A 12672-nucleotide genomic window follows, 5' to 3' on the forward strand; every position below is an offset into this window, starting at 1 on the left:
GAACCCACTTATCCTTGTCTAAGTCATATGTATCCTGTGTACCACCTTGAACTGTTCCAGGCTCATCCTTGCACACGAGGAGGTCGCATTTATCCTTCGTACTCCTCACTTCATACTCCCCAATTTATCTCCTCTCACAACTCCCCTTCCCACTTCTCCTTAATCTTCATCACCACCCTGATCTCCCAGCCACCCGTATATGTCTCCGATCCTGCCCTCCTCTTCCACATCTGGAAGCAGCAGTCGCTCCAGTACCTCAGCAACCTCGGGAACTCTTTCCAAACCACCTGCGTGAAGTCCCTAACCTGCAAGTACCTAAACTCGCTTCCTCTCAGGAGCTCTACCCTCTCCTTTAGTTCTTCTATACTGGCAAACCCTTCTTTCAGGTACAGATCTCTCACTTTAACCAGCCCACTTCTTTCCACTTCCTATACATGCCATCTATCTGCCCCGGCTCAATATCGTGGTTTACGCACAGCAGCGTTAACACCGACATCCCCTCTGTCCTAAAGTGCCTCCTTAGCTGGTTCCAGACATTCACCGTGGACTGTACTACAGGGCTGTACAATTGTTTCCTTGGAGCCATTGCCCATGTCGCCGTCAACCTAGCCGTCAAGCTGGACTCCCTACAGGATTCTTCCTCCACCCTAACCCATTCTACCCCTTCTCCTTCCCACCACTGTCTCACCTTCTCCACGTTCAATGCCCAGTAACAATGTAGCAGATTCGGCATCGCCAACCCTCCCTTCTGCCTCTGTCTCTAATAGGGTCCTCTTAACCCCCTTGATCTCTTCCATCAATGCCGTCAGGTTCCAACTATGTATTGTGGCCCACTCATGTGTTATCTGGATCCCCGGGGACCTAAATCGCTCCATGCCACCTTAAATGGCAAAGCCCCCAGGTTCACCCCCTGCCCTACAGCATTCACTGGAAACACCTCACTTTTCCCTACATTCAGTTTATAACCCGAAAAAGCCCCAAACCTCTCCAGTAAGCACATGATTCTGCCCGTGCTTTCCAACGGGTCTGACACGAACAACAGGTCATCGGTATACAATGACACACGGTGCTCCATGCCGCCCCTCACAATCCTCCACTACTCAATCAAGGCCCGAAGTGCCACGGGCTTAATCGCCAACGCAAACAACAGCGACAGCGGGCACCCTTGCCTCGTCCCCCTATACAACCCAAAATACCCAAAGTTCGTCTCATTCGTTTGCACACTTGCCATGGGGGATGCATACAACAACCGAACCCAGGCCATAAACCCAAACCTTCTCAGAATCTCAAACAGATACCTCCAATCCACCTGGTCAAAGGCCGTCTCCGTGTCCATGGACACGATCACCTCCGGCTCTCGCCCCCCTGACGGGGTCATAATTACATTCAGCAACCTCCTAATATTACTAGAGAGTTGCCTCCCTTCATAAAGCCCTTTTGGTTCTCCGAAACCACCTCCGGCACACACCCCTCCAAACTTCCCGCCAATACCTTGCCAGGACTTTCACGTCCACGTTTGGCAGCGAGATGGGCCTATAAGACCCGCATTCCAATGGATCCATCCCCTTTTTTGGGATCAGCGAAATTGACGCCTGCGGCAACTCCTCTTTTCCGCCGCTTCACTGAACATGCCCAAAAGGCGGGGGGCCACCTTGGTTGCAAACTTCTTATAAAATTCTGTGGGAAAGCCATCTAGCCCAGGTGCTTTCCCCGACTGCATCATACCAATACACTCCATCACCTACTTTAGCCCTAAAGGCTCCTCCAGCGCTTGCCTCTTTTCCTCCTCCAGCTCCGCGAAGTCCGATCAATCAGATCACTCTGACCCAACACCACCTTCTCCACCTCCTGGACCATTGCCCCAGCACTTCAAGGCTCTCCTCCACACGTTACAAGGTCCCGCGAAGTGGTGTCACTGCCCCCTCAATCACCTGTGACCAGTCATTCTGCATTTCCTTACGCTACTGCCGAAATTCAACCATTTGACGCATTCCAGTCGACGATGACCTTCCCCCTCCGTCATTTGGTTTTGTGCCACGAGATACCTCCAACTCTTTCGCCAAGGCTGTCACTGTCTTCTGTCGAGTTTGGTAACCCATTGACATGCCCATTCGGGGATAACTTATCCCCCTCCAAACCCTGCACAATGTTTCCGCCGAAATTCCCCAAAGTTCGGCTGAAAGGGGCCAAAACCAACGGCTTCAAGCAGGAGCCACCCTGTGCAACCGCTCACTACCTGGCCGCCACCGGATGTCGGCCCGCAGAGAGTTGGCAGTTTGAAATCCCAGTTCCCCATAACCCATGTACCTTTGCCACAGTGGTCTCTACAGCTCAGTGCCCACTTATTTCAACGTAAGCAAATCTTCCCCAACTGACGGTCTTCTTACTCAGTTGCTGTTTGTTAACCTTCACATCGGTGGCAGTGCTTCGCTCGATGTGTGTGCGTGTGTGTATAAGCGAGTCTGTCCTGAGAATCTTCCATTGCTCCCGATGCCATCCCACCCACAGTTAGTCTTCTTTCCAGTTATTTTTCTGTCTCCATCTTCACCACCAGTTTTCTCCCCATTTTTTCTTTGTTGCCACAAAGAGAAAAGGTATGGAGGTGCCCACACTCTGTATTCATGTAAAACACTATCAGAGGTTTATTAAGAGTGTTCCTTACACAATCAAGATGGTGATCTGCTCAAAGCCCACACAAATTCTGCTAACGTCACTACTCACTTCATCTGACAGAACCAGTAGGAATGTATTCCCAGATACATAACAAAATCTAAAGTGGAAATGAGACATTTTTTCACTTGGGTTGATGGGACCTGGAGTGCTCTACCTGCGAAGGTGATGAACTGATCTCATGAATAATTCTAAAAAGGAGGTAGACAAGTACTTGAGGGGATGAGGAACTTTCAGGATTGTGTGTAAAAAGCAAGGATGTGGCGCTAGGCACTCCATAAGCCAACCAAAAGTGCTACATAAAATAAAAGCAAATTACTGCGGATGCTGGAATCTGAAACGAAACAGAAAATGCTGGAGAATCTCAGCAGGTCTGGCAGCGCCTGTAGGGAGAGAAAAGAGCTAACGTTTTGAGTCCGATGACGCTTTGTCAAAGCTAGCAGACAGAGAAAGTGGGAAATATTTATAAAGAGGAGTGAGAATGAAAAATGAGTCAAAGCCACAGAAACCCAGGGAAACCGGGTGCTAATGGCCACAGAAGCCAAGGGGAAAGAGTGCTAATGGCAGTCCCCAGAGAGAACAAAAGATGTGAAAGGCCAAACAGCCGAGAAACTAACATCAGAGGGTGAACTGTAGATGTGGGGGAAGGGGGAAGCAAAGAGGACAAAGGGTAAGGAAAGATCCTGTTCTTGTGCTGTACTTTTCTTTGTTGTTATTTGTTGAAAGGTGGATAAGATGGGGGGGCGGGTTTAAATATATGTTAAGAAAGAAAGAAATGGTAAAAGACAGTTAAAATGAACAAAGAACAAAGAAAAGTACAGCGCAGGAACAGGCCCTTCGGCCCTCCAAGCCTGCGCCGACCATGCTGCCCGTCTAAACTAAAATCTTCGACATTTCCGGGGTCCATAATCCCTCTATTTCCATCCTATTCATGTATTTGTCAAGATGCCCCTTAAACGTCACTATTGTCCCTTTTCCACCACCTCTTCTGGCAGTGAGTTCCAGGCACCCACTACCCTCTGTGTAAAAAGCTTACCTTGTACATCTCCTCTAAACCTTGCCCCTCGCACCTTAAACCTATGCCCCCTTGTAATTGACTCCTCTACCCTGGGAAAAAATCTCTGACTATCCACTCTGTCTATGCCTCTCATAATTTTGTAGACCTCCATCAGGTAGACCTCTATCAGATCGCCCCTCAACCTCCTTCGTTCCAGTGAGAACAAACCAAGTTTATTCAACCTCTCTTCATAGCCAATGCCCTCCATACGAGGAAACATCCCAGTAAATCTCTTTTGCACCCTCGCTAAAGCCGCCACATCCTTCTGGTAGTGTGGCGACAAGAATTGAACACTATACTCCAAGTGTGGCCTAACTAAGGTTCGAGACAGCTGCAACATGACTTGCCAATTTTTATATTCAATGCCCCGGCCAATGAAGGCAAGCCATATGCCTTCTTGACTACCTTCTCCACCTGTGTTGCCCCTTTCAGTGACCTGTGGACCTGTACACCTAGATCTCTCTGACTGTCAATACTCTTGAGGGTTCTACCATTCACTGTATATTCCCTACCTGTATTAGACCTTCCAAAATGCATTACCTCACATTTGTCCGGATTAAACTCCATCTGCCATCTCGCCGCCCAAGTCTCCAAATGATCTAAATCCTGCTGTAACCTCTATCAGTCCTCATCGCTATCCACAATTCCACCAACCTTTGTGTCGTCCGCAAACTTACTAATCAGGTGTCACCTGCAAACTTACTAATCACGGATGAAATGGGATGAAAACAAATGGGTCGAGGTGGGTTAGATCTAATCATCTGAAGTTGTTAAATTCGATGTTGAGACCGGAAGGCTGTAGCGTGCCTAACCGGAAGATGAGATGTTGTTCCTCCAGAGTTTGCGTTGAGCTTCACTGGAACATTGCAGCAGGCCAAGGACAGACATGTGGGCATGGGAGCAGGGTCTTGTGTTAAAATAGCAAGCAATGGGAAGGTCATGGTCCGGAATGCGCACAGACGGAAGATGCTCAGCAAAGCGATCACCCAGTCTGCGTTTGGTCTCTCCAATATAGAGGAGACCACTGGGAGCAGCGAATGCAATAGACCAAATTGGAAGAGATGCAAGTGAAACGCTGCTTAACCTAGAATGAGTGTTTTGTGCCTGGATGTTAAGAATGGAAGAGGTAAAGTGTTACACCTTCTGCGATTGCATGGGAAAGTGCCATGGGTGACAGTAGAGGTAGTGGGTATGGTGGAGGAGTGGACTAGATTATCTGAGGGAATGGTCTGCGGAATGCTGACAGAGGCTGTGAAGGGAATATGTGTTTGGTGGTGGCATCACGCTGGAGTTGGTGACAATGGCGGAGGATTACGGAGGCTGGTGGGATGAAATATGAGAACGAGGGGGACTCTATCCTTGTTCTGGGAGGGAGGGGATTTCCCATCAACTTCGCTTCCAGTTTTCACCCCTCCATCACTTTCACCTGGTCCATCTCAGACATTTCCGTTCCCTTCCTTGATCTTTCTGTCTCCATTTCCGGCAGTAGACTATCTACTAATGTCCACTACAAGCCCACCGACTCCCACAGCTATCTGGACTACAGCTCTTCTTCCCTACATCCTGTAAGGACTCCATCCCTTTCTCTCAACTCCTTCGCCTCCGTCGCATTTGTTCCGATGATGCCACTTTCCAAAATGGTGCTTTGAAAATGTGTTCCTTCTTCCTCAACCGTGATTTCCCACACTACCCTCGCCCCCTCCCCTCCCTCCCAGAACAAGGATAGAGTCCCCCTCGTTCTCACACTTCATCCCACCAGCCTCCGTATGCAAAGCATAATCTTCCTCCATTTTCTCCAACTCCAGCGTGATACCACCACCAAACACATCTTCCCTTCACTCCCTCTCTCAGCATTCTGTAGAGACCGTTCCCTCTGAGATCATCTAGTCCACTCCTCCACCATACCCAGTACCTCTCTCGTCACCCATGGCACTTTCCCAACCAATCACAGAAGGTGTAACACCTGCCCCTTTACCTCTTCCATGCTTAACATCCCAGGCCCAAAACACCCATTCCAAGTTAAGCAGCGTTTCACTTGCATCTCTTCCAATTTGGTCTATGGCATTCGCTGCTCCCAATGTGGTCTCCTCTATATCGGAGAGACCAAACGCAGACTGGGTGATCGCTTTGCTGAGCATCTTCGGTCTGTGCGCATTCAGGACCCTGACCTTCCCGTTGCTTGCCATTTTAACACAAGACCCTGCTCCCATGCCCACATGTCTGTCCTTGGCCTGCTGCAGTGTTCCAGTGAAGCTCAACGCAAACTGGAGGAACAACATCTCATCTTCCGGTAAGGCACGCTACAGCCTTCCGGTCTCAGCATTGAATTCAACAACTTCAGATGATTAGCTCTATCCCACCTCGACCAATATGTTTTCATCCCATTTCATTTTAACTGTCTTTTACCATTTCTTTCTTTCTTGTCTTTCTTAATATATATTTAAACCTGCCCTCCATCTTATCCACCTTACCTTATCCTTTCTCCTCTTTGCTTCCCCCACATCTACAGTTCACCCTATGATGTTAGTTTCTCTGCTGTTTGGCTTTTCACATCTTTTGTTCTCTCTGGGGACTGCCATTCGCACTCTTTCCCCTTGGTTTCTGTGGCCATTAGCACCCGGTTACCTTGGGTTTCTGTGGCTATGACTCATCTTTCATTCTCACTTCACAGTATAAATATTTCCCACTTTCTCTGTCTGTTAGCTTTGACAAAGAGTCATTGGACTCGAAATGTTAGCTCTTTTCTCTCCCTACAGATGCTGCCAGACCTGCTGAGATTTTCCAGCATTTTCTCTTTCATTTCAAAAGTGCTACATGCTCCTTTTATATGGAAAAGGCACATGATGCAGATGCATGTGTCAAAATATCCACTCATGTATATAATGAGATGCAGACAGGCAGTGATTGACACATCGGATGACCAGTACGCATACAACACAGCACAGCCAATCACCAGACAGGGCACTACCACTATAAAGCCAGAGGGCACTAGGTTTCCCGCTGTCTTGGGACTCAGCTACTGAGACAGTCAGAGTCCACGAGCTAGCAAGCACAAACACCCATGCGGTAGCTAGTAAGTCTGGTCAGGCTACTACAAAGTCACTAGTCAGATCAGTATAGTGTCGACCCACAGCTGAATATATACAGCAGTTCATCTAGTTGAATAAAACAGTGTTGGATCTTCTCCTGTGTTAGACGTCTGTTTCTAACTTCCCTGCATCGAGTGCTGTCCACATCAAACCAAACATCAGCATGCTCAACCAATAAGGTTAAATGTTGAATAAAAAGCGAAAATGCTGGAAATATTCAGCAGGTGTGGCAATGACCCTTCATCAGGGTGGCACGGTTGTACAATGGTTAACGCTGCTGCCTCACAGCGCCAGAAACCAGGGCTAGATTCCGACTCGGGTGACTGTGTGGAGTTTGCACTTTCTCTCCATATCTGCGTGGGTTTCCTCCGGGTGCTCTGGTTTCCTCCCATAGTCCAAAGATGTGCAGGTTAGGCGGATTGGCCATGATAAATTGGCCCTTGGTGGGGTTATGGGGAAAGTGTGGGGTTTTGGCCTAGGTAGGGTGCTCTTTCAGAGGGCCGGTGCAGACTCGATGAACTGTTCATGGCCTCCTTCTGCACTGTAGGGATTCTACTCACAACTCACTGCCCTGTATTATAAAAGCAAAATACTGTGGGTGCTGGAATTTTTAAATTACAACAAAGTGCTGGAAATACTTTGCAGGTCTGGCAGCATCTCTGGAGAGAGAAACAGAATTCAATTTCCCAGTCAATTATAGCTCTTCTTCAGTTATCTCTGTTTCTCTTTTCCCAGATGCAACCATGCCATTGAGGTTTTCCAATTTTTTGTTTTTATTCCAGGTTTTCAGCAGTTGCAATACTTTGCTTGTAAGAAAAATTGGCATGGGCACAAATTAAATAAATATTCCGTGCTTAGCACCACTTCATTCTCCCCACTGAAATTGCCCTTCATAAAATATAGTGTATGCGTGAATAATTTTTCAATCTACACCTGAGGAGGCTTAAAATAACTATTGAAGTCTCAGAAAATCAGGACTGAGGGATTGGGAGCTGATATCGTGATTTACAAAAAGGAGAAGAGAAAATACAAAAGCAACGTTGAAATATAAGTAATAATCCAGAACTCCCCATTCTAAAGAATGCTGTTTTGTACTTGCTAATTCAGTAACAGATCAGTTGAAGTAGTGGATAAGAATTGCAATTTCAATGTGTAGCATTTTTTTCATTGAATCTGATGAATCTGTGTTTAGTTTCTAAATAGATGGTATCAATCACATTGAGTACATTAAGCATCCAGTGGGCAGTCTCCAATTAAGAACAATAAATGTTGCAACTGAAACATAAGTAAGTTTGAATGCAAATGATTTTTATTATTAGTATTGTTTTATATACTGACTACACAACTGTTCAAACTTTTTATAATAGTGCCGAGGATCAGTAAAAGACAGCAAAGAAGAGACAACATGTTTACGCAGACATTTAGAGGATGTGCGGAATATTCAGAAAAATACTGGCTGTCAGTTATCTCAGTTATTTGCAGGGGTAAAGGTAAACATTATTACATTTGCTTGTCATATTTAGCAGTAATTTGGCTGATCCATGCCCTGGAATAAACTATTGCCTATGATTCTCTGCAACAAAATTTCAATTTTTGGATAGGGAAGTATTAGCACAAGTTGATATGTGGCAGTTCTTCACCTCAGGTAAAATTGAGATCTGATTTTTCACTTTTTTTATGGTACTTCTAAACGCTATTTACAGAAAATTGGTGGAACCAGCATCACTTACTCATCAACACAGTGCTAATAATATATATAACGCTCAGTTACTAGATTAAATATTTTTGAAGCTGTCTATTGCCACATGCAATGCCTCAGGGTACACAGTGGTGCTGTATTCTTCAAGTAAGAGTGATATATGAGCACGCACACCACTGATAATGTCTAAATTTGATTCATGGTTGCAGAAAACAACTCACTTACGTAAAAAGGGGAACGTGTATCGCTTTTCAAGAAGCCTGCTCGCCAACCCAGAGAAATGACTATGAGTATCCCAACTGAATTTGGACAGAATATCTAACTTCAGGCCAGCAAACCAGTCATAGAAAAAACATTGCATTTAAGAACTCACAAAGATTTTATTTGGCTAGCTGTAGGGTGCACATTAGTTCACAGGAATTAAATCTCCTCCTTTTGCACATACTTTTTAATTGTGCAAATTAAAAATAGCATACAAATACACCATTTTTGGAGAATATATAGCACAGAAATCGCACATTTCGCCCAACTAGTCAATGCCAGTGTTTATGCTTCACACATATCTCCTGCCCTCTACTTCATCTAATGCTGTCAGGCTATCCTATTCCGTTCTCTTCAATTATCAAATTCATGCTATTGTATTATCAAGGACAACAAAAATACAGTAGTAATAAAATTAAACTGGTCAAAGTAACATTAACAGTATACAGGAAATCCTGAGGCTGAATTTTCATCATGGGAGTAGGAATTGAGTGTCAGGAATCATAATCCTGCCTTTATCCGAACAGTGTTGCAAAGTTGGAATTTCATTTATTGGAGGGCAGGACACCTGGACATAGACATAGAATTTATAGTGCAGAAGAAAGCCATTCGGCCCTTCGAATCTGCACCGACCCTTCGAAAGAACACTCCACCCTATCCCCGTAACCCAACCTAACCTTTTTGGACACTAAGGGCAATTTATCATGGCCAATCCATCTAACCTGCACATCTTGGGACTGTGGGAGGAAACCGGAACACCCGGAGGAAATCCTTGCAGACACAGGGAAAGTGTGCATATTCCACATAGGCAGTAACCCAAGCCGGGAATCGAACCTGGGACCCTGGAGCTGTGAAGCAACTGTGCTAAACACTGTGCTACCGTGCTGGAGTTGGGCCTGATGGCAGGCCTGAGGCAGGCCAATATTGAGGGGGCCAGGTTAAAAGGGCTGCCTCCATTCCCAGGGGCTTTGGCTCTCTACAGATTAATGTAAAGCTCTCCCCCCTTAAACACCTACGCCCTTCACTCCCTCCCCCTCATTCCCCACTCTCAACCCCCACCCCATTCACCCCCCTCCCCCTCATTCCAATTCATTCCCCATCCCATTTAAATGGAGAGAGTTCAGAACTCTGCAATACTGTGGAATTTAGGGTGTCCTGATACATGAATCATAAAACCGTAGTACGCAGGCATGTAAGTGATTAGGGAGGCAAATGGAATGTTGTCATTTACTGCAAGGGGAATGAACTATAAAAGTATGGAAATGTTGCTACAGTTATACAGGGCATTGATGAGACCAAATCTGGAGTACCGTGCACAGTTTTGTCCTCCTTAAATGTACAATTGCAAGCAGTTCAATGAGATTCACAGGATTCGGTGGGCCCCTGATTTTAACAGGGAATGATACCACAATGGCTACCATTGTTTCAATGTCCCCTTGGTGTGTGATCACACCAAGAGGTTCATGTCAGTGAATGCCCAGCAGTCCGACAGCAACCAGAAAGCTTTAATCCTACCCCTGTCCACAAAGCAAATCATGCTCCGGTTTTCAAGCTTTAAAGCAGGATTGCTGCTCAGTGATGAGGGCTACCCCCCTTGTAGAATCCCAAGTTTCTTTACCCGTCAGTCTGGCCTCAATAAAAGTCGAGATGGATTTGCAGGTACAGCATTAGTTACTTTATTTAGCTTGCAAGCTTGATTCATTTCACAGAAACATAGGAGACATCCTGTCTCCTACATCCCAGAAAGCGAATGAACAAGGGATCTCTGCAAATCAATTCAAATGGTATCAAGTTTCACATACTCGACGCCCATAGGTCATCCTATATCCCTCCTGACCTGTTTGATCTATTCTGATTGGCTCACTTCCAATCCCTCCCTCTGGCCCCTATTACCCAGCATCCTTTTCTCCTGCTTTGGTGGACACACCTCTTCCTGCTTTTCCATGCGGTCTGAAATCCTTTGTCTGTGAACTCACCAGCATTAGACTGGCCTACCTCTACATTACAGTAACTAATATCTCTAATGTAACTATTTTATATCACATTCGTCACCCTTGCACGTGGTTCATCCATCCTTTTTGCAATCCAACCATGCAGGTCAGAATGGCTAATATAAAAACCATAGAGCCACCTGTAATATCGTAGAGCAAACCATTATTTTCTAAAACAAAGGTTTTGCTGTTTAGATTGTTCAGGAGGATCGCTGCAGTAAATGTCTGGGAGGTTTTCCATTCATGTGACGAATCTTTCATAATCTTGCTGCCAATCTGAGTAACTCTACTTAGCCCTTACTCTCTGCTTTCTGGCTACTTGGTTCTGACCCTAGCAAAAGTCTATTAGAACATAGATCATTACAGCGCAGTACAGGCCCTTCGGCCCTCGATGTTGCGCCGACCTGTGAAACCACTCTAAAGCCCATCTACACTATTCTCTTATCGTCCATATGTCTATCCAATGACCATTTGAATGCCCTTAGTGTTGGCGAGTCCACTACTGTTGCAGGCAGGGCATTCCATGCCCTTACTATCTGAGTAAAGAACCTATCTCTGACATCTGTCCTATATCTATCTCCCCTCAATTTAAAGCTATGTCCCCTCATGCTAGACATCACCATCCGAGGAAAAAGGCTCTCACTGTCCACCCTATCCAATCCTCTGATCATCTTGTATGCCCGAGGAAAAAGGCTCTCACTGTCCACCCTATCCAATCCTCTGATCATCTTGTATGCCTCAATTAAGTCACCTCTTAACCTTCTTCTCTCTAATGAAAACAGCCTCAACTCCCTCAGCCTTTCCTCATAAGATCTTCCCTCCATACCAGGCAACATTCTGGTAAATCTCCTCTGCACCCTTTCCAATGCTTCCACATCCTTCCTATAATGCGGCGACCAGAATTGCACGCAATACTCCAAATGCGGCCGCACCAGAGTTTTGTACAGTTGCAGCATGACCTCATGGCTCCGAAACTCAATCCCTCTGCCAATAAAAGCTAACACACCGTACGCCTTCTTAACAACCCTCTCAACCTGGGTGGCAACGTTCAGGGATCTATGTACATGGACACCGAGATCTCTCTGCTCATCCACACTGCCAAGAATCTTACCATTAGCCCAGTATTCCGTCTTCCTGTTATTCCTTCCAACATGAATCACCTCACACTTTTCTGCATTAAACTCCATTTGCCACCTCTCAGCCCAGCGCTGCAGCTGATCTATGTCCCTCTGTAACTTGTAACATCCTTCCGCACTGTCCACAACTCCACCGACTTTAGTGTCATCTGCAAATTTACTCACCCATCCTTCTACACCCTCCTCCTATTATGCTGTACTTTATCAAAGAGTTTTTGGGAAATCCAAATATATTACATTTACTCCCATTATCCTTATCTAGTCCTTCTGTTAATTTTTCAACAAATTCAATAAGGCTGACCAACATTTCCTTCCCATTTGGAATCCATGTTGACTATTAATTATATTTTCTGTTTCTAAATTATTTTCTCTTATTACTATTACTATTCTGCATAAGGATTCTTTTTAAAAAATATATATTTTATTAAAGTCTTCAGACACAATTTTTCACCTTACAAATCAACAAAAAAGATAACACAATAACTAATAGATAACATAATTTAAATAAAATAGTGATCTAACAAAGTAACAAAAAATAGTGCTCCCCCCCTCCACCCCAACCAGAGCAAAACAGGTTGCCCCCCCCCCCTCTGGGCTGCTGCTGACGATCTATTTTCCCTTAACGTTCCGCGAGATAGTCAAGGAACGGTTGCCACCGCCTGGAGAACCCCTGAACCGATCCTCTCAACGCAAACTTCATCTGTTCCAGTTTTATGAACCCTGCCATATCGTTTGTCCAGGCCTCCACGCCGGGGGGTTTCGCTTCCTT

The 12672-nt window shown here is 45.6% G+C and overlaps 1 protein-coding gene across 3 annotated transcripts in view; it reads left to right on the plus strand.

The window, feature by feature from the left end:
- kif25 (kinesin family member 25) overlaps positions 1–12672 on the plus strand; it is a 331410-nt gene that overhangs the window by 18853 nt on the left and 299885 nt on the right. For all 3 annotated transcript variants that reach the window (XM_072503593.1, XM_072503588.1, XM_072503600.1), the window contains exon 3: positions 8184–8306. In XM_072503593.1, the coding sequence (XP_072359694.1) occupies positions 8184–8306 (123 nt within the window). The remainder of the gene's footprint in view (positions 1–8183; positions 8307–12672) is intronic.

This window comes from Scyliorhinus torazame, chromosome 1, assembly GCF_047496885.1.
Source record: "Scyliorhinus torazame isolate Kashiwa2021f chromosome 1, sScyTor2.1, whole genome shotgun sequence".
Classification (NCBI taxonomy): domain Eukaryota; kingdom Metazoa; phylum Chordata; class Chondrichthyes; order Carcharhiniformes; family Scyliorhinidae; genus Scyliorhinus; species Scyliorhinus torazame.